The sequence below is a fragment of the Oryzias latipes genome, chromosome 12 (genome assembly GCF_053564925.1).
Source record: "Oryzias latipes strain Hd-rR chromosome 12, Olatipes_Hd-rR_3.1".
NCBI lineage: Eukaryota > Metazoa > Chordata > Actinopteri > Beloniformes > Adrianichthyidae > Oryzias > Oryzias latipes.
This window is the reverse complement of record NC_136248.1, coordinates 7,374,994-7,395,525: the sequence shown is the minus strand read 5'-3', so window position 1 is coordinate 7,395,525 and position 20,532 is coordinate 7,374,994. Positions and strand designations below refer to the sequence as shown.

At 41.6% G+C, this 20,532-nt stretch overlaps 2 protein-coding genes and 1 long non-coding RNA gene across 4 annotated transcripts in view; 1 reads left to right on the top strand and 2 right to left on the bottom strand.

Annotated features, from left to right (window-relative positions):
* Positions 1–20,532, bottom strand: part of LOC101167971 (stomatin) — a 267,426-nt gene that overhangs the window by 102,686 nt on the left and 144,208 nt on the right. The gene's annotated exons all lie outside the window — the stretch shown is intronic.
* On the top strand, positions 262–6,485 carry gtf3c4 (general transcription factor IIIC, polypeptide 4). The gene is made up of 5 exons (XM_004075025.5): positions 262–700; positions 1,424–3,148; positions 4,486–4,616; positions 5,068–5,156; positions 6,256–6,485. Exons 1-5 carry the CDS (start codon positions 386–388, stop codon positions 6,324–6,326), a joined length of 2,331 nt encoding a protein of 776 aa, XP_004075073.1. The 5' UTR covers positions 262–385; the 3' UTR covers positions 6,327–6,485.
* Positions 16,995–20,532, bottom strand: part of LOC144996340 (uncharacterized) — a 46,546-nt gene continuing 43,008 nt past the window's right edge. For both annotated transcript variants that reach the window (XR_013659331.1, XR_013659332.1), the window contains exon 3: positions 16,995–19,230. This is a non-coding gene — a long non-coding RNA (uncharacterized LOC144996340). The remainder of the gene's footprint in view (positions 19,231–20,532) is intronic.

Genomic DNA, 20,532 nt, shown 5'->3' with positions numbered 1-20,532 from the left:
ATCAGAGAGGTCTTTTGTGAAAATATCATTGCATTTCTGTATTTCTATAAAACCTGACTTACAACTACACTTTTAATAATTTTTTTGTTTCATTTTGGCGAGAGAACGGAAACTTTAAAAATATAGGGAAGAACTGTTTGACTTTCAAATACATAACTTTAATCTATTTTCCAGAGAAATATCTGGCTAGTAGAAATCTAATTTGACTTTAAACTCCGACTAGTAACCAAAAAAGTGAATTCCATCTAAGTCATAATACACTGTCTCCCGCTCTAAACACAAGAAAAAAATATACATAATAAAAAAATAAAAAATAAAAAAGGCGGGAGGCGGTGGGAGTGGCCAAACACCCTTTTGTTTACGTCACTTCCTCTCGTCAGCAAATATGGCTGCCGCCTCTCTGCCCAAAGCAGCAAAAGATGAACCCCAAATTATGATCAAAACTGAACCAGAATACGCGGATAATCATGATTTACTCACTGCTGGGCACGTCCCAACTAAGCGAGACCCGGTAGTCCCTCTGACGTCGCCGGTAAGTGGGCAGCAGCCCCTCGCCTGGTCGCCGGATCACCGCCTGTCAGTGTGTACCGCCAGTTCCCTGTCGGTGATGGAGCAGCTGTGTGATGTTCACAGCAACAAACAGCATCTGATGCTGCTCCGGACGTCCATCCCTGTCCCGGCCGAGCCAGTCAAAATGCGGGTAAATAACCGAGGTGGAAACACCAGACGCTGAACCCAGACAGCACTGGAACGCAGTTTTGCTTTAAAGTTATACTTTCATACTCTGACGTTTTTTTTCCCCCGATTTAATCAATAAAATAAAATGGTTTACAACAAAACAAAAACTAGTGGAAAACTGTTAAGCAATAGTTTTTTTTCAATAGTCGTTCCAAACTTGGTGATTTAAAATACTAACATGTAAGGATTTTTCTAAAAAAAATATACATCAAAAAGATGATACATCATTGTTGATAAGTTTGAACTAAGCTTTCTTTCCATTTTAAAGACCCACTCTGATCAAAGTTGTGTTTGGATGTTTTGTCGAATCAGGAGCAGAGGAAAAAAACGCAGTTGTAAAAAACTTTTGGGGTGCTGACGGACAAACTACAACGGCAGCCCACCAGCTCCCTGCTCCGCTCCCTTCTGATGCATCCACTTGCAGACAAATAGATCCATGAACGTCTTTGTTTTCCTCCTCGTCTGAGCTGGAATCTGGATCAGAACTGTGCGGCTGGATAATTCCAATGTAGATTATAGATTAATATAGATTATTCTTGGTCACAGAATTTGAAAAACTGTTTGGCAGATTTTGATGCAACGACTCATAAAACTTTTAGGTTCTGCAGATTTACTTTTGCCTTGATTTACTAAAACTAACGACCAAAAGTAGTAAATCTCAAATTGTTGTGTTTGTCCTTTAAAGGTGGGACCATCAGCAGAGCTGGCTGAAGCGATGAAGAAGTTCTCCACTCACCCTGACCTCACACTGAGGCAGGCATTTCTGACCGACAGAGTGATCCATCCGTCGGTTGGCTCCCACAAAGGAATAAAGTATGCAAGTTGGTCGCCTTTAGGTTGTGACGCCACCGGACGCTGTCTCCTTGCTTGTTTAACACTTGAAAACAGGCTTACCATCCATCATAACAGTAAGCGCCTAGAGTGGAACTTGCTGGTCGATCTCACCCAAAAGTACGGTGAGCTGCTGATAGAGCGAGGCTACGCCAAGAAAGACAGGCCGACCGAGGCCAACCTGTTGGACTTTGAGGAGTTTCAGCGGCGTTTCCGCATGCAGACGCCTGTGAGGATGGAGTGGTCAAGCACGTACACGTTCAAGCAGGTTCAACCGGATAACACCTGCGTGGATGTGGAGATGGTCCTCCTCGCCGTGTTGATGGAAAACGGTGACCTTGTTTTGTGGAAATTCTTGCTGCCCTTTACGGATGGCGAGGATGTGTTGTTTTTGGACCTCATTGAGTCCGGCGTGACGCGGCCCAGTGACTTGGCGTGGTGGGAGTACAAATATGAGGATCGTCAGATGAGCGGACTGATCATTGGCAGCGAGGAAGGGCCTCTTAAGATCTTTCCCGTCCCCCTTAAAAGCGTGAAAGGCTACTTCACCCTCAGACACCCAGTCATCCTGTGGAAAGAATGTGACAATATCGCAGTTGACAACATCCGGTGCGTTCCGCTGATGCATCCGGTCCATAAAGCTAGCTGCAGCCTGATCGTGGCGTCTCGAGGCTGCTACATTTTCTGGTGTTTGCTTGTGGTTTCAACCGCCGGGATGAATGTGTTCAACTCTCACATAGCAGGACTCCACTCGCTCTCTGTGGTGTCTCTGACGGTCGATCGACAGAGCATGGACTTCTACTGCTGTTCCATGGATGGCTGGATTAAAAAACTGACCCCGATGTTTCAGGGGAACTCTCTGACGTTCAAGCAGGAAGACATGCCGCGACTTGAGAACCTCACCGGCAGACGGATCCACGGGATAGCGGTGAGCCCCAACGGAGCATACATTGCTCTTCTTAGCACCCAGGGTTTCGTTGGTAAACATCACCCCATCAACAGGACTTACCAGGTCCACTTTGTGACTCTGAAATCAGCAGAGGCTGCTACAGAGCTGCTGTTAAAGTCCCCCTCTCAGAACTTGTATAAAATGATGGACCTGCTGGACTTGGTGAGGTGGCACGTTCTCAAAAGCAGTTGCATTCCCATGTGGCTGCAAGAGGCGCTGGATCAGAAACTCCAGGAGGCAGATGTACCCTACTTGTGGCGCTTCCAGCTCTTCTTGGTACGTGTATTGTACCAGACGGTACAATCTCCTCGTGGCAGTAATATCTGGAAACCTCAACCCAGGGAAGCCCAGATCGCTGAAGGAAATGCGGAGGAAGGCGTCAGAGAAGAGGGTGAGGCTGCGCAAACAGGAGCATGTGAGTGTGGACCAGTCAAACAGGTGAAGGAGGAGGAGCAGAGGGCTACGCTGCAGGCCAGCATCCACGCAGCCGAGGCCCACCTGTTGAGGGAGAATATGAAGAAAGTGTTGGGGGTGGTGTACCTCAACACCTCCGTCGGACAAAACACCAGCATCCCCACCTGCGGCCTGATGGAGTATCTTTCTAGAGGTGTGAACGACCGAGCGTCAGAGGTAACGGCCAAATGATAGCAGAGAAGGAAAAGTGTTTGCAAATTAAACAAATAATTAAACAGCTCCTGTCGTTGTAATTAAGCAAAAAATAGGGAAAAAGTTATCTATTTTTTAATTAAAATACAATTTCAAGAACTTCCTTTCGGGGTCACAGGGTTGCTGGAGTCTATGCCAGCTCCTGTTGGGCAAAGACAGGCTCCACCCAGAAGAAATCACCAATCTGTACACGTACACTCACATTCACACTTAAGCACTACGTACGCCTCAGTCACATGCACCTGTACAGTGGTTGACCCGGACAAGTGCTGTGGATTTTTGGGTTGTCCAGGCCCGTTGAGGCTAGTAGAGCGGGCCGGCTGCATCTTAAGAGGAGCACAGGTGTGTCCTGCAGTGTCCTTGAGGCTCATACAGCCACCTTAAAAGACGTCATGAAAGTGAAACGTACCATTGTCGTGTGTGTGGTAAATGTATTGTGAAGTATTTGTTGGAATATACTAGCACTCATGATATACGGGTGATGCCGTCGGCATGCCCATAGAGAAAAATGTGAATGAACATTTTGCCTCTATTGGCTCACCTAGTGGTCTACAACTTTAAAATGTTGTGGTGGCCACTTGGGTGCCCCAATACATGTTTGCCTGTTTTTTGCCCCCCTGTAAGGGCAGCTCTGACTAACGCTTAAGAATCGTTAGTTAACCTCCTGAAGAATGTTTTTGGATTGTGGTCCGGAGAAAACCCACGCATGCATGAAAACTCCAAACAGAGAGGTCCCTTCTGGGATTTGAACCACGGCCGTCTCCCTATGCTAACCTCTACACCCAAATGCAGCCCCAACTTAACAAACTTGAACAAATCATTCATTACTAATTTCCAGAACTTTTCTACATTCATTCTGGTTAAAAAAATGAAATATCTGATGGCTTTAAATAAAAAGGAAACATTTCCTGAATCCATAATTTAATCATTAAAAAAAAACTTGGTGTTAATTTACTGTTTATCAGCAAACATGCATCAGCAATGACATCACATTTATGTTTAAAAAAAATGTTTTATCATTTCATCTAATAAACAAGAACATTGTAAAAAATATCCCAGATTTTAGCCTGTTCCCGTCATTATCCGTGGCTTCAGCTGTTTGCGTGGCGTTTCTAAGGGGGGACGTCTGCTGCGGTTCGCGCTCCGTTGTAATGATGCTGTTCTGCACATGTGTTCATGCGTTCAGGCCTGAAGTCTGTTTCATGAGAGACGGAGCAAAAAAATCCAACGAGCAACGTGACAATCAAACCTGCGCCGCCGCCTCTGCTGAATTATTTCTGTCCGCATGTCGTCCCTCTCAGGTGCTGATCGGCCACATCAAGAATAAAATGAATAAGCAGGCGTTCTCTGAGCGCTGCGCCCTCTGTCAGGCCGTGCTGCCCTTCACCGACCACAAAGACGCCACGTGTGGAAATGGACACTTGTGGCACAGGTACGCACTCCTTTAGTATAAATCTGAGAGGATCTTGTTTTTCATACCTGTTGCTTTTTCTGCCTGTATTATTTCCAATAAATGAAAGTGTGTTTTCAGTAAAACCACGAGTTTTTTTGTCTTAGAGTGTTGTTGCTCTAAAGTTTTCCAGAACATTTTACAGGTTCTGGAAGGCTGCTTTTCATAGAAACTTTAGGTCATATGGGGTTAATATTTACCCGCGCGGCGCTTTCGTCGCCTCATAAATATTTTCTGTCAACCATTTCTCCTGTCTGCTCCTCAGCTGGAACGTGGCACCTCAGCTGGGCGCACATTTCCATGTCTGTGCCCGTCAGATGCACCTCAGTGCTGTTTCCTCTTAACTTTTGCATTGTGTGTGTGTGTGTGTGTGTGTGTGTCTCCCTGTCCCTGCCATCCTGATTTCTAATGCGCGTTTCTCGGGCTCCTCCAGGTGTGTGTTGTCATACCAGGCCTGCCAAACGCTGACGTTCAGACGCTGCCTCCTGCTGGATAGCATCGCCAGACTGCCAGAGCCTGAGGGTAAGCGCCGCTTTCCATCCACCTCCTCCTCAGTTTCCCAGCCACACTCTCCATCAGACATCCACTCCTGTCACCCCCAACATCAGCCATCAGCCCGCTCCGCCGCTCAGATCCCCACTTGACATGGTGGTTTTTCCGTCACCTATATAAACTTAGTGCGTACGGAATAGGCAGAAATAATGGTGGAAATGAGCTTTATGAGGTTAGTTGTTAACTCTTAATGGTTTGTTTGCTCATTAACTGGTCGCAGAGCTTCTGTCTCATTACACCAGCACTCTGGATGCACAGCTGGCTCACAGTTGTCACTGAGAGATTTGTGGCAGACGTGGATCATTTGGTATGGGTCATTAAAATACTGGATCTAATCAGAAAGGACATCTTTAAAAAGGTGATGAAGTGATACATAGATGTAGGTCTTGTTGCTGCAGGTTAAACTTTTTTTTTATCTATGCCACCAAGAAAACATACAAATATCTTCAATTGGAGCTCTGTAACATTTAGTAAAGTTTGCTTTGTGTTTTCTTCTCCGTGAACCTTGGACCTAATGAGCAAATGTAACAAAAACCCAAAGATGCAACCCGCTTTATTGTTTGTTTATTCATTATTTTTTGTGCCATTAGACTCGGAAATTTAGTACGGAAGATTTTCATTGCGAATAAAATTAAGAAACGTAGCATTATTTGATTGTATGCAACATGTCTGCAGATTTAATTTGATTTATTCATTTATTGTAAGCATAAGTTATGGAATAATACAATTTAAAAAAGAAACACAAAACACAGAAATAAAATAAGAAATTAGTTTAAAAATAAGATGTTAAAGAGTATCTTCATGTCATGTCAATTACTCATAATCATAAATAGACATATTTGCAGAAATGCACACGTCAGCTTAGATTAATTAAATATCGTGTTTATCAATTAAATTCAAATATAGTTTGATTTGTTTCTTAAAAGGGAGATGTAATAAGTGAAGCTATATAACCCCAGCCCTGTTGAGTTATTTCTTTTTATATATATTTTGCAGTTGCCATTATTTTGTCCTTATCAGATCAAATGCAGATTATAAATCAAGTCAATCTCAATGTTTTTTTCTGCAGATCCAGAGTGGATAAAGAAGATCCTGCAGGCGCCCTGCATGCTCTGTGATTCACCGCTGATGGAGAACTGACAAACCTCTCCGCTTCCCTTCCCACATCCTCACTTTGCAAACAACAAGTCGGAGCTACTAAAACTATTATTTGTTTTAATTAAATTATGCTGTTGTTTTTGTATTACTTTAGATGAATATGCTAAGGTGCAAATAAAACCCTTTTGCTACTCAATAGAAGTGTTACTGAAGCCCGAAGCTCCAAATCTCGTGGAGAAACTCCTGCTGTGCCTTTAAATGAATGTTTTATCTTTGTGAAACATTTCTGAGTCAAACTTTTCTTCATTCTAAATTAAATCCAAGTGAGGCGGGGTTTGTGCAGAAACAAAGATTAAAATATTGTTATATGTATAGACCTTTATTATTCAGTTGGACTTCACGTCTCCATAAATAAACTGCCTCATTTTCCTCATGTAGGCTTTACTTCAAGACCTTTGGTGTAGTTTATATTACGAGGAAGAGGAACTCAATCGGAGTCCTATTTTAGTTAGTTTTTCCTGTCTCTTTTTCACCGCAACAAATAATAGAGTGTGAATAATACATATTCTGGGGGAAAAAAAACTCAACATACCTACTTTAATTGGCACTGTAAAACAATTTCTAGGCTCTGGGAGGAGGAGGAATGTGCTGGTGCTCAGTCATTCTCTCAGATGAGGACTTCCGCTAATGTAAACGCAGAAGAAAAGATGCGGCGAAGCAGATGAAATAAGCAAGAGGCAGGAAGAAAGAAAAAGTGTGCTTAAAAACCCGGAGCGTCCCTCCCGCGGGAGCCGCTTGTAATGAGATTCAGCTGTAATGAGGGACAGAACTTGGAGCCAGATGTGATTCTAATTCTAATCAAGGAGGGGAGGGTGGCGCTCAAACAGGGGTTAGGGAGCATATTGTTAAATACAATTAACCCTGTTTTCATATTTGGAGCAAACAAGGGCTGCAGAGAGAGGCGCCGGGCTCATCCTCTTTGGTACCGTCTTCTTGTTTCCACAGAGGTCAACTGCCGTGATCAAACAGCCAGCTGGACCTGGGGGGGGGGCTACACCGCTCCCATCCTGGCCGAGGTACAGCCCCCCCCCACCTCTCTGATGTCACGGATGAAGGCCGGGCCTGGGTGAGGAGAGGGGGGCCAGCTCTGCTCCAACCTAGAGTCACCCGTTTATCAGACTGTCTGGTGGCACCTGAGAGTCCTCTGTGTGGATCAGCTGATTATCAGACAGTGCGTCTGGAAAAAAGCTGAAGATTTGCTTTGCAGCTGAACAGGAACGAGTGAAACCGGCAGCTTAGCGCACAATAAGAGACGTCAGGAGGTGTCACTATCACCACTAAAAATATTCAATTAAGATCAACTTAAAATACATAGACAGACCCTTTCCAAAAAATTAGAAAATCGTGGAAAAGTGTGTTCATTTCTATAATTCCATTCATAAAATTAAACTTTCATAGATTTGGGGTCCACTGTTTAACTTATTTCATGTCCTGAAAAAATATGTGCAGGTTTCTCCACAGTTCTGTTTTTGTGGGTTTATGTTTATGTAAAAATAAACAAAGGAATACTTAAAATATATTAAACAGTGGGCCTGAATCTATATTCTATGAAAGTTTACTTTTTGAATCAAGTTATAGGAAGAAATACACTTTTCCATAATATTCCGTTTTTTTGGAAAGGGTCTGTAAAGACACTAAATAAATTTAAAAAAGCTACGTTCCAACAGCAACACGTGTTCAAGCGGTCACTTCCAAATAAAAATGTCCATGTAAACGTGCACTAACGTGTTTTGGGCTTCCACTCTTAAAACAAGCGTTTTCGGATTCTGCGTTCAAAACGAACATCCATTGGGGAATTTTGACCAATCAGAAACTTGAATTTGGTAGTGACGTTTGGATGGCATTCCTCTTAATTCACGGAAGTGCCACCTGTTTGAAAATGGATCAAGAAGGAGAAATCAATAATTGCCTGGAGCAAGATTTGCACCACTTCAACATTTCACACCAAGTGTCTTCCAACTAATAACGGACATGTTCTAGTAAACAGTAGCAAAAGAAAAATAAGAAAAAACCCATCCCTGCTTGTCCAGTGTGAACACCATGGGCTAAATGCACTTTAAATGCATGTCCTAAATGCCCGTTCTTGAATTTGTGTAAAATGCGAATGAAGCATAAGGATGGAGTAGATGTTGGCTGGAGTTTGTGTACAATAAGCTTGTGGGTTAAAGACAAAGTTCATTCATTCATCTTCTTGACCGTTTTTCCCTTTCGGGGTCACGGGGTTGCCGGAGCCTATCCCAGCCACTTGGGCGTAGGCAAGGGATGGCCTGGACAGGTCGCCAGTCTGTCGCAGGGTAGAATATCCTCAATCACACATCCATTCACTCTCACACTCACACTTTGGGCAATTTAGAGTTGCCAATCAACCTATGAAGCATGTTTTTGGATGGTGGGAGGAAGCCGGGGATCCCGGAGAAAACCCACACATAAAGACAAAGTTTTAGCTGAAATTCAGAAATGTATGTCTCTTTTTTGTTTGTTTTACATACAGCTTCTGTTTGTTATTAATATGATATGGATCAGTTTGATTTTCTGAATTACAGTATAAGCGTTAACACTCACAGAGCCTCATGGACTGTTGTTTCAGTGTTTTGTTTAAAGATGAGCAGCAGCCAGGATTCAAACACACTCCCAGTGCAGGTTCTGTTCCAACTGCTAAAATGGATCATATTCTGTAATGGATGGAAGATTTCACCTGAGCTCTGCAATAGATCTGCAGAGGCTGTGCAGTTCAAAACAGCTAACTTTTATTACTGAGGAGGAGGCCTCAGGCTCTTTATGCAGCAGGTCATCCACTAATCAGAAGTTCTGCAGTCCAATCCCCTGACCTCGCGCCTGCAGACACATCTTACCGTGTGGTGCTGCACTGTGAGCTGCTCCCTTATGCAGGCCAGGTCTTTGTAGAGCATCACCGCTGTGTGAGACTCATCCTGGAGCTTTGTTGAGTTACTTAGACTGCATATGACAAACTTTTCCATGTTTGCTGGCGAGGAGCATTGCCGCACAATAAACTTTTGTAGATCTGCTGGTGAACAGGAACAAATCTTTGTGCAGCTTTTCCCTGCGCTGTGCTTCAAATCACACCGGGCCTTTCAAAATAATCAGATCTTGTTCCAGTCAAGCTTTTTCTCCTTGCCTAAGTTTTACAGTTGTGTCAGGAGAGTAAAGCACCTTTCATGAATCTGCAGAGTGAAACTGGCTTTTCAACAATGTAGGTCTCACACCCGCAGTGTAATTACACAGCTGTTTATGGGGAAATAGACAGAAACTAAAGCCGTTTTGTGTGTGTTTCAGCATCCGTCTACTTTGTTTTTCTCAGCCTGTGTTTGTCAGGTGGCTCCTTGGGTTGTAATGTTCCTGTCACTATTAGGTGGAGACCCAATACTTTTAGAGGTTAGCCGTGTTTGGTAGATCCTCCTCCTACTTTAGTGTACTAATCCGTCAGAGCGTTTCCACCAGTAATTACCTGCCTTCCCTCCCTTTCTCTCCCACCGTCTTTGCTTTTGAGACTTCAAACAGGGGATTTTCCTCTTTGCATACAATATTTATATCCTTTATGTCAGTGGCTTGAAGACATAAAACATTCATGGCATCTTCTTGCACCTTAATTTCATGTGATATTCCTTTTGTTTTGTTTAGAACGGGGTTTTGAACAAAATGTGTCCCACTGTATTCTCTTGAGGGTATTGACTCGTTGTGTTGCGGCAAAACTGTTTTTTGAAATGCGGGTACAGACCGTAGCCGCTGCTGCGAAGTCTGTATCGTGGGACGATGTTTCCAAGTGCAGCAGGCTCCTGTTAATTCTTTTGAGTGAGGAAATCTTTGGGAACCACCAAAAACAGACACTGGACCCTCTTTTGACATCACGAACATGAATGTATACAGTTTACAGGAAACTTAGGGTGTATTTAAACTGGAAAAACTGTTTGATTCAGACTGGGTCCGCTTAATTTGATCCGGACCAAGTCCTGATCCTTGCTGTTTGGTCTGTATTCAGACTGCTGTAAAGCGGCCTTTCCTGATTCGAACCAAAGCTTGTTAACAGAACCAGGCCACCGAAGATCTCTTCACTCATTGTCAGGAATCACGATCGCAGGGCTAAGCAACTATAGGCAGAAATGATGGAAGTCCTGCGTTTTGCAGTAACTTCCCTGATTCAAACTTTATATTTCGCTGATTACTTTCAAGGTCTGTATCAACATCAGCCACAACACTTTTTACTCGCTTCTGTGGTCCATTGGAGGCATCATGCTGCAGCGAGGTTACTGACAAAACGATAGCTATGATGGTACACTAATTAGTGTTTATGACATATAGATTGTCAGGAAAACAGTGAGAAGCAATGTGTATCACGTTAAAGTTGTTTTAATGAGCCTGAACCTATCCAATCACATTTTAATAAATTGCTGTGTCTCATCGTTGTGGTATTTTGGCATTATTTTCAGATAATTCTGTTAAGTAACTACAAGGTAGCCTTTTCGGGTTACGTCACAGCAGCACTAAGCGTGTGCCGCGTAACCAGACACAGTAAAGCGTGTAAGAAGTATTTCAAGCTGTGTTAAAAAAAACTTTCTAACAGGTAAAAAGTAAAAAGTTTGACAACACGAACATTGTTGCTTTGCATTTGTCGGCGGTTCATTTGTTGCTTCATTTCTATTCTGTTTCCGTCGGCTGTGGTGGCCGTTTTGGCTCAGTTGTTCCGCTCCAAGGACGGATTGTATTCAGAAAGAGGAATCTCAGAGCGAAGGAAAGCTCAGTCTGATTGGAAAATAAACCAAGACCACTTCCAAAAGTGGATCAGAGAGCGGTTCCTGGTCCCATCTCGTTTCATCTTTGAAACTGTTTTTGTGAATATGTCTTTTTTCTTTTTATTTTAGTACAGCCTTTGTCAATTTAAAACATTTTTGATTGTATTACACAATATTTCACAAAAACTGTTCAAAATAGTACATTTTGGCATTATTTGCGGCAAAAGTCACAAAAACTGAGATCCAAAAGTTTTAGCAAAAAGTCAAAAACTGACAAAATAAAAATGTAGAAATCCACAAAAAAGCATTATAACTATAAAACTAGTTTGTGTGGTCTAATGTTTAAGCTGCAACTAACTGCTCTGCACTTTTACCTTCAGTTGCTATATTTATGTTGCATGCAGACTGGAAGCAGCTGTAAACAGAGCAGAAATCCACCACAATAACCATTCCGGTGCAGCAACGACCCACAGTCGTGTCTGCCTCGCCCCCTCGAGGTTTCACTCTTCTTTTTGTAAAGTCTTCTAAATTGAGCCGCATCCCCCTAACTTGTCAGTGCTAATGAAGTCAGTATGCAAGGCTGTCTCCCGTTCTTTCAGAACTGATCGGCTGAACATGGTTATTCACCATCCCTGACTCCCCGAGGGAGAAGAGGGGAGAAAGACGGGTGGAGGAGAGGCAGTGACCCGAGACCATCCAGGAGGTTGTGTGAGCAGGGAGGGGTTGCATGTCCATCATTAGAGTCACTATTTGTTCCTGCCTTTGAGGGCGCTGAAGTGGAACTAATACGGAGCCGCACAATGGACGAGCAGAGGGAGGGCCACTTTTTACTGCTACATTAATTAAGCTCATTCTCAACATGCTCCCCATCTCCTCTTGCTCTGCCGTAATTACACGGAGGGGGCCACATTGAGCGTTTGACAGCCCTAACCATTTCTGGCGTTTAGCGCAGAAACTCTCCGTCAAATTCAGAAAGGATTTCAGGTGCAGGTCTACAGTAGTGGTTTTTAACTTTGAATCTTTGTTATACTTTCGTTCATTTCGCCAGACATATTTGAGAAGCTGTAACCCTGTAAAGACCGCTACATTAAAAAATGGACAGAAAATTAACATGTGTTGGAAATAAGATGTTGTTTTAACCCTGTTATAGATAGATAGATAGATAGATAGATAGATAGATAGATAGATAGATAGATAGATAGATAGATAGATAGATAGATAGATAGATAGATAGATAGATAGATAGATAGATAGATAGATAGATAGATAGATAGATAGATAGATAGATAGATAGATAGATAGATAGATAGATAGATAGATAGATAGATAGATAGATAGATAGATAGATAGATAGATAGATAGAATTTTTTTCAGACTCTTTGTCCAATCAGTAAAAAGGAGTACACAGACCGACTACATTAAAAATACACAGGGTCAACAATACACGAGTTGAGGTACAGTAAATAGTTAATAAAAATAAATTAATTAAAGCGATAAGAATAAATACCAGGATAAAAACATTATTTATACATACGATACCATAATAACATAAGTTACAATGACAGATAAAAGACAGTCCCTCCAGTGTTTTCATCCACTTATTTGTGGATGAAATCCACAAAATAAGTTTTGCAATATCAATTAATTTAAACGACATAGTATCAGTTATGATACGTTTGGTGGTTTGTTTTTTTCTCACAAAAATGTTAGTTTAAGATGCTAAGATATTGACATTAGTGTTCAAAAGAAGCACATTATTTACCCTGTCTCTAATTGATACACCTTTTTTGCAACTGTTTCATAAAGAATTTATTATCTACAAATTTAGCTTTTTTCAATACACCAAGTTTTCACTTGAAAAAAAGAATAACAATAGATGAGTTTTTTTTTACCATAAAGTTTTCAAACTTATCAAAACTTTTCCCGCAAAAAGTGTTTCTGTGATTTTTTTGGAAGCAGTCATTTTAAAGGAAAAGCCCCTATACTGCCTTTAGTGGAATGATGATGAACTACAAGGCAGAAAACATGGACCAACTTCTATTCAATGGACTTTCAGGGAAAGTTTGGATCACGATAATCAGATAGTGATCTCAGACATGTCTATCCCTAGCCCTGAATTTCTTTAAAATAACTGAAGCATAATAAAGATATAAAAACATTATTTGGACCTTGTTTTTGACGGGCCTACAGTTTCCCTATGAGGATCTTGCTCAAGTATAAATGTTTGTCCTGCAACTTGAAGACGGACGTCGGTGATTTGATTGATGAGGCCTTTAACAATCATATGCGATCAAACCACACTCGTCCTCTATTTCTCAGTATTAAACTTTACATAATTTATCAAAAAAATTGTAGAAATGAACAGAAGAGAGCTGAACAACGAAAGAAAGGGTTTAGAAAAGAAACCTCGCCGAACAATTCCATTTTCATCATTGCATTAAACAATAAATTATTCACAAAACTTGTTAGGAGTTCCCAGTTTTCCCAGAATGTTCACGCCTCACTTAGCATATTAAACACTGAATTTAATTTGCATGTAACTAGAACAAAAATGAACGGCTCTCTTTATGGTGCAGATGTTTGGAGAAACAGTTTTCCCTCTAAAAGGATCATGGATGCTGGGCCTGGATTTGCAAAGATGCGTCTGCAGAAAGCAGAACTAGATCTTAAGACAAACTCGAAAAAACTTTCTATGTCTGGACTTTAGATTTGAAAAAACATTGTTTGATCCATATAACAAAAAATTCTAAGTCTGTCAAAAACATGAAGAGTTTTATTCAGCACTGTATCTGGAACAGGTCAATTCACAGTCATCAAGTCTGTCATCACCTCCTCTCCTAAAAAAAATCACTTAAATGTCCGACACTAAAACAAAAATCAACAGATAACTTAGAAATAGAGAACCTGTGAGATATTTTCCATTACTATGTTGTTTAAAATATAAGTTGTAATTTTTACCAGAGTTTGGCCAGGTTTGGAACTTATACTCAGCTGCTACTTTCTGTATATTCAATTAAAAATAATAATACATGGCAACAACCGCTAGAGGGCACTGTAGGTGTGTGTTTCAGTATTCGGTACTGACAGTGAAGAAGAAGAAGTGCCGCTTAGGCTTGTCGGAATTGTTCCAATGCGACACAGAGGATGAAAAATTCAATGAATTTTTGTCATTTGAGGTGATATAAAGACTTTAGTTGACTTGTTAGAATGTTCTATATGTTATAGTTATCTGAATAATTGTTCATATGTTGCACTAATATACTAGATTCGTCCTATATTTTAAGAAGCTAAATAAGCATCAACTTGCTACTTCACACCACCGTCTGAAACGTGCATTCAAGCGGCCACCTCCTTGCTTGTTCAAGAACCCAAGTTTAGTGCGTTCTTGAACATGCGTCACATGCCACGTGTCTCCAGCTTTATGGTAGTAAAGCATATATATATATTGTCTGTTAATGTTATATGATTCATTAATATGATTTGCCTTTCATGATGCAATCTTTTTTCTTGGTCCTGTATTTTGTTTAATTACATTTCTCCCAAAAATACAACTCATACATGACTTTTTTTTCTTTATTAGGTTTGTTTTTTTGCTGCTACAATTTTATGCCGTAAAGACATTTACTATAAATGTTCATCCCTTAATAAATTGCAGTTTTGCAATGTTATAGAGTCAGACGACCCATTTTTCTCATGCAGAGGGGAGACTCCCATGATCCACGGAGCAGCATTTTCCTCCGTTACAATGAAACTGTAAAATAAAACGGTTGAGCTGTTTTTAAACACAACAAATATTCTTTTGTTCACTTCCTTCTACACAGTCCCTAAACCAAGCGCTACTCATCAGCATACATTCTGTATTTACCTCATCTACTCATCAAAACAGTTTAAAACCACAAGAGATTTTTATTCATACCTGTCATATTTTAATGCTTTCAATGTTTTTTAAAGTTCTATTTCTGGACATACTGCTGTTTTTACATGAAGCATTGAATCATGTCTTATTTTAAATAGATCTGATCTCGTCTGCTTCATTTCTGATTGATGGACAGCTGTTTTCTGGCTCCCTTTATTCAAGATTGAAAGGCTTTTTTTTTTTTTTTTTTTTCTCAGATTAAGATGACAGCGATCTGTGATGAAAAAAACGCTCCTGGCTCTGCTTGAGTATGTTTCAGCAGATCTTAGGCGGAACAAACTGTTCAGCAGGCCTCCAAGACATCACGGCGGGCTTGTAAATGCTGCGGATGACGGCTGTCTGTCTCCATCAGCGCTGGCGCACTGAAGTGACAGCTCTCTGTAACAGTGACAAGCCGGGTTCCAGTGGAGACAGATTGCCTTCAGGTGGCTCCGTTTTCAAAAAAATCTCACTAAGAATGTTGAGCGCTTAACTTTCTTTTGATGGCTGAAGGGCTCTTGGCGCCTTTTATTGTTCAAATTTCAGCTGGAAGAGATGGTGGCGAGGGAGGGAGGGTTGGGAGAAGGGGGGGGGGGCTCATTTGAGGCTTTGCTCTAATATCTGTCTTTCTGAGATCAGAGGACGTCACTTTTTCACACCTCATATTTCACAGCATCCATCACAGGCCATGTAAAATTCCCTTAAAAGTGCATTATGCAATATAAAAGCAGGTTTGGGTGACAAGGAGAGGAAGGCTATTACAGACCTATTGCCTTTTACAAAAGATATTTCATCATGCAGGGACTTTGAGAATTTCTCTGCTTTGTCTTGTGATTGGGGCCAAAGATGGGAGTTAGAAATGATCCGCTTCTCCCCCCCAAAGAAAACTGTGTTTTATTGTTAAAGCAGATAATTGCTGTTTAAAGACAAACATGTGGCAAAGAGGAGATTTGCGGAGCAGATCTGGTAACTTATTGCTGAGAGACCGCCTGAGCAGTTGATCTAGATAATTTTCTGTCTGTGTGGAGATGAGAACTTATTTCTGGGCCTGGTTATGCAGAATACTTAATGAGTATTTTTGTGTTTATGACTTTTTATGTCAAAAAAAAGAAAAGAAAAAAGGAAATACCGGTAATAACAGTGTGCAAAACTATTAGCATGAATATTTATAAGGCGTGTTATAAAATATTCATCAGGTCGGTGTAAAAAAAGAACAGCGAGGGGGAACTGGGAGAGGGTGTTTACTTCTGCGTATTTGTGTGTAAGTTGGAGATGGCGGGGCCTTGATCACCTATTGCACAAGAGTACTGACAAAACCCCCAGATCCAATAAATGACATCTCCTAACAAACGTGGCAGCAGCATGAGTATCATTTCTCCCCTGTTTCCTCTTCCTTTGACGCGGTTCTGGTCCCTCCATTCATTTGATATCCACCTTTCCCTCTTTCTTCACCTTTCATTCTCTTACTTCCCCATCATTCCATCCAACCAAATTAAGAAATTAATGAGGGATCGGTTCTTTACCAACTGCCCCCGCAATGTTTACCACTGATGAAATTATAATGTAGGCTCTGCTGTATTATTTATAAGCCAATTAGGGGAAGTGTTACTTGATTTGATGGGTAGCCGACACACAGAGTACATTTAACTAATGGAGACCAAGAGAGTAAAGGGACGGAGGGGAGGGAGGACAGCTGAGGCGGACTGTTCCGTACGATGCTCTCGGATTACGTGGCTAATTGCCCTGCTTTATCTGTCTGTCACGGATAGCCATGCATATTTTAGCGTTCCCAAAGACTTTGATTGTTTGCACTCGTGTTGGGGCTGTAACAAATAGAGCAGAGGCCAGAGTGGAGTGTAGTTAAAAACTGGCAGCAGGGGAGGCCGAGAGGATGGAGGATGCGGGGGGGGACAAGGAGGAGGAAGAGGAGAGGCAGGGAGGCAGAGGGGGAGGGAAACCGTGCAAACTCTCATGGTGTGACAGGTGGAGGAAGAGTTTTGACAAGCAGCAAAGGCGCGTCGTCGAGGTGGGAAAGAGTATCGGCATGGGGGGAAAAAAGCGTTGAAGCCGCTCTTGGAGGGGCTGCAATTAGATGGCAGCCCTAACAGGAATTCATTTCCCTTATTGTAACCATCGACCTCTTCTGTGCACGGTTAAGATATATAAAATCCTTTTTCTGTCTGTTTGCATGGCTCATTAGCAGCATGTTATGGCACACTTGTGACATCCAACACAAAAGTGTGCATGTGCACCAGCAGCCTGGAGCTGTAACCAAAACAGCAGGTAGAGTCATGTAGGATAGCTAAACAAATTGATTGGTTGGTTAAACTATTAATAGATCATCTCAAAAGTAAAGTAGTTAGAGTGAAAAACAGAAGAGTCTGTCTGCTTCTCATGTGTGAACAACATGATGCTGTTTATTCTGGTGTCATGTTTGGGAGGTTTTTCCATCCACTGTCATCCAACACTTCATGCAAGCTCAGATCAGACGTGAACTTTGGTTTTTCCTAGCCCAGTTACATTCAAATGAATTTACAAGACTTTAAATAAAATCAGTCATACAATAAAAACCTTGAATAAAGACATTATAAATTGTCAGTGTTTAATTTCTTCCCTTTATTTCAAAACCACCTGAGAGAATTTTTTTTGAATAGCTGTTTGGTAACCAATCGGATTAAATGCAGTGAATGGAGGAAAAGCAAACCTACAATAAAAAAGAAGTCAGCTTAAAACTCAGGTTAAAATAGTGCCAGGTTTGTTCTGCCGGGCTTTACTGAGCTCAGATGTTGTGGTTTGGAGCCTCATTTCCACTCAAGGAGATGAAGACTGAGGTTGCCGTCACTCATCATCAATACTGGAATATTGAAAAATTCAAAACATAAAAAACATAAATTTTTTGCTCTACAGGTTCACCAAATAGTTTATGACTTTGTTATTTACCACTGGCCACTTGCGTGACCAATACAGGTTTTCCCATTTTTTACCCGCAGACCCGTAAGGCCAGTTGTGACATGGCCTTCAAAGAGTTCATGATAATCAGTCAGTTACCTTACAAGACTGTGATTTTGACCAAATAATGTCCTGTTCATAACTGTTAGAATGATGTAGATCATTGTCGTGAATGTCGCGACCACCCACAATGCATTTGGCTCAGGCTGGCCCCATTCTGTAAGAGGTGTCTTAAACTCCTGGATTGAAGCTCTGACTGATGAGCTTTTTGAAAGTTGATCAGACACTTATGCAAAAAGGGGAAACTGGAGCGAAGGCATCCTTAATTATCTGATGGGGGGTACCTTATCTGAACGGTTTCTTTTTCTCTTCTCTTTTATCCAACTGGATCACATGGCATATGTTTACATAACAAAAGGAGCTACTTTGCCGGCCCTCCTCACTTAGAATCCTGCTCCAGACACTCTGTGCATGTGAGTCCAGGTCCTGGTCCGAGAGGGATTTGCTGCAAGTCCTTGCTTATAGAACATAAGGCGGTGGATTCTGAAGAACCCTGTTTAATGGCATTTTCCAGACTTAGCATATTGGAACATTTATGCTTTTTTTTTCTTGCCCTGCAATAAGTGCGTAATTAATTCACGATTAAAAGTATTAGCACAGGCTTTGTATGGTGATTTATTTAAAAGCTGGTACTACTGCTGGCTCCGTTTCCTCCTCTAGGAAATGGGTAATAAGATCTGATGCCAGGTCTTCTTTAGCATCCCTCTCCACATAGACACACACATAGACACACACCTCACACAATAGCATCTCTTTATTAGAAGCCCACACGTAGGCAGGAGCGGCCTGTCACCACCGGCGTCATCGTCACCATGTTAACTTATTCATCCCTGTTAAAGCCCATGTAACAGGAGAACTGTTAATTAATATAGCTGTCGGGTAAATGGTTGCTGCCGGACCATCGCCACCATCCATCAGTAACATTAGCTCGTGATTGTTTTGCTGCCAGGCCTCGGGCTTAATTAAGATAATGCTATGCAAACGAGGACTCTTGCCATTAGCCTCATCACTGAGGGGCTGTTAATGGCATAATTGGGGCACCCCGAAGAACAATTATTGTGCCGTCTCCTCCCCACCTATGAGATTGGCTGTCATTTGCGAGTATGACGGAGCAGGCCAGAGTCCTGACTCCAGGGCGACGGGTCTTGACTGCCCGCTGACCAGGGAGGACCGTAGAACAGCTGGGGAATGACAGCTGCAGCTAAAACTGCAGGGCTGTTGGCAGTCTGCTGATCTGTAAATAAAGAGAGGTGCTGAGAAAACCTATGTTCAAGTGAAGTTTATAACACAATCAGAGCTTTCATTTGTTTGTCGTCTGCACATATTGGATTGTGTTATTATAAATGATAGATGACTTTGGTTGTTGTTTTTAAAGTCCCACTCCGATAATCTTTTGATCTATTTTAAAAGCGTTCCCAGTCGTCTTTTAATTATAAATATGCCGTTTTATCCAAAATAAAAACCTGTGTCATTATAGGACAGTACTTTATCAGAAATTCACCTATGTGTTGTGGGCGGTACCGTTGTTGCCTTGTAAGCCTGCCCTTATTTCCCATCATCACCTTGTTTACATGCTCTCCCGCTAACTTACAACAGTGCAACAAAAATGGTAAACAATATTGGAGCAATCCATCTGTACAGTTTTGAGCTAGATTCCAGCTCAGATGAGGAAAACAAAGACAAGCATGGAACTATTTGTCCAAAAGAGGATGCATCGGAATGGAGTGGAGCAGAGTACTTTTGGCTTGTCCTTGTAGGTTCCACGTCACATCTACAGGCTTTTTCAAATGGCATTTTTTCATCTGCTCTTGACTTACAACAACTTGAATAAAGAAATACTCAGTACTGCAAATGTAAGCTTAATTTCCTTTATAAATTATCTCCATCATGAGAAAATGCTAAAAGAACATGTTAAAATCACCATTTTCATCAGAGGGGGTCTTCAAATAAACAGCAAGTGTCGCTTTCCGACTGTTTAGAGACAAAAAGTTTGAGAAATAAACCAATTTGTAACATTAAAACTTAGCATGCTACTTAATTTGCTGCACAGATTTTAATTCTCCTGATGTTCATATATGTGCCACTATATTATGACATCTACAACCAAACCAGCCTCCAGTGGTCATTTAAGGAACTACAACCTTGTTTGCTTTTCGAACAAAAGGTGGGGCTTGATTTTAATGAAGTAATGAATGAAACTCTTTCAAGTTGCCAACATGATTTAAAAGAAAAAGAGAGATAAAAAGAAATAAGAAACATCCACCCATGAATGGATGTTCATCTTCTTCACCCCTCCCCAGGGAGGCGTCCTGACTAGATCCCTGAGCCACCTCAACTAGTTCCTCTCGATGATGAGGAGCACCATCTCTACTCTGAGCTCTCAGCGGGTGACTGAGTTTCTCACCCTGACAGAGGAAGGTCATTTCGGCTGCTTGCATCTGGGACCTCATTCTTTCAGTCATGATCCGGACCTCGTGACCATAGGTGAGTGTAGCAATGAGGATTCACTGGTAAATTCAGAGCTTCGCTTGCTGGC

Coding starts and splice junctions, on each gene's coding strand:
- gtf3c4 (XM_004075025.5), top strand. CDS start 386: ATGGCTGCCGCCTCTCTGCCCAAAGCAGCAAAAGATGAACCCCAAATT. Junction 701..1,423: donor CCGAGCCAGTCAAAATGCGG/GTAAATAACCGA, acceptor TGTCCTTTAAAG/GTGGGACCATCAGCAGAGCT. Junction 5,157..6,255: donor CAGACTGCCAGAGCCTGAGG/GTAAGCGCCGCT, acceptor TTTTTTCTGCAG/ATCCAGAGTGGATAAAGAAG.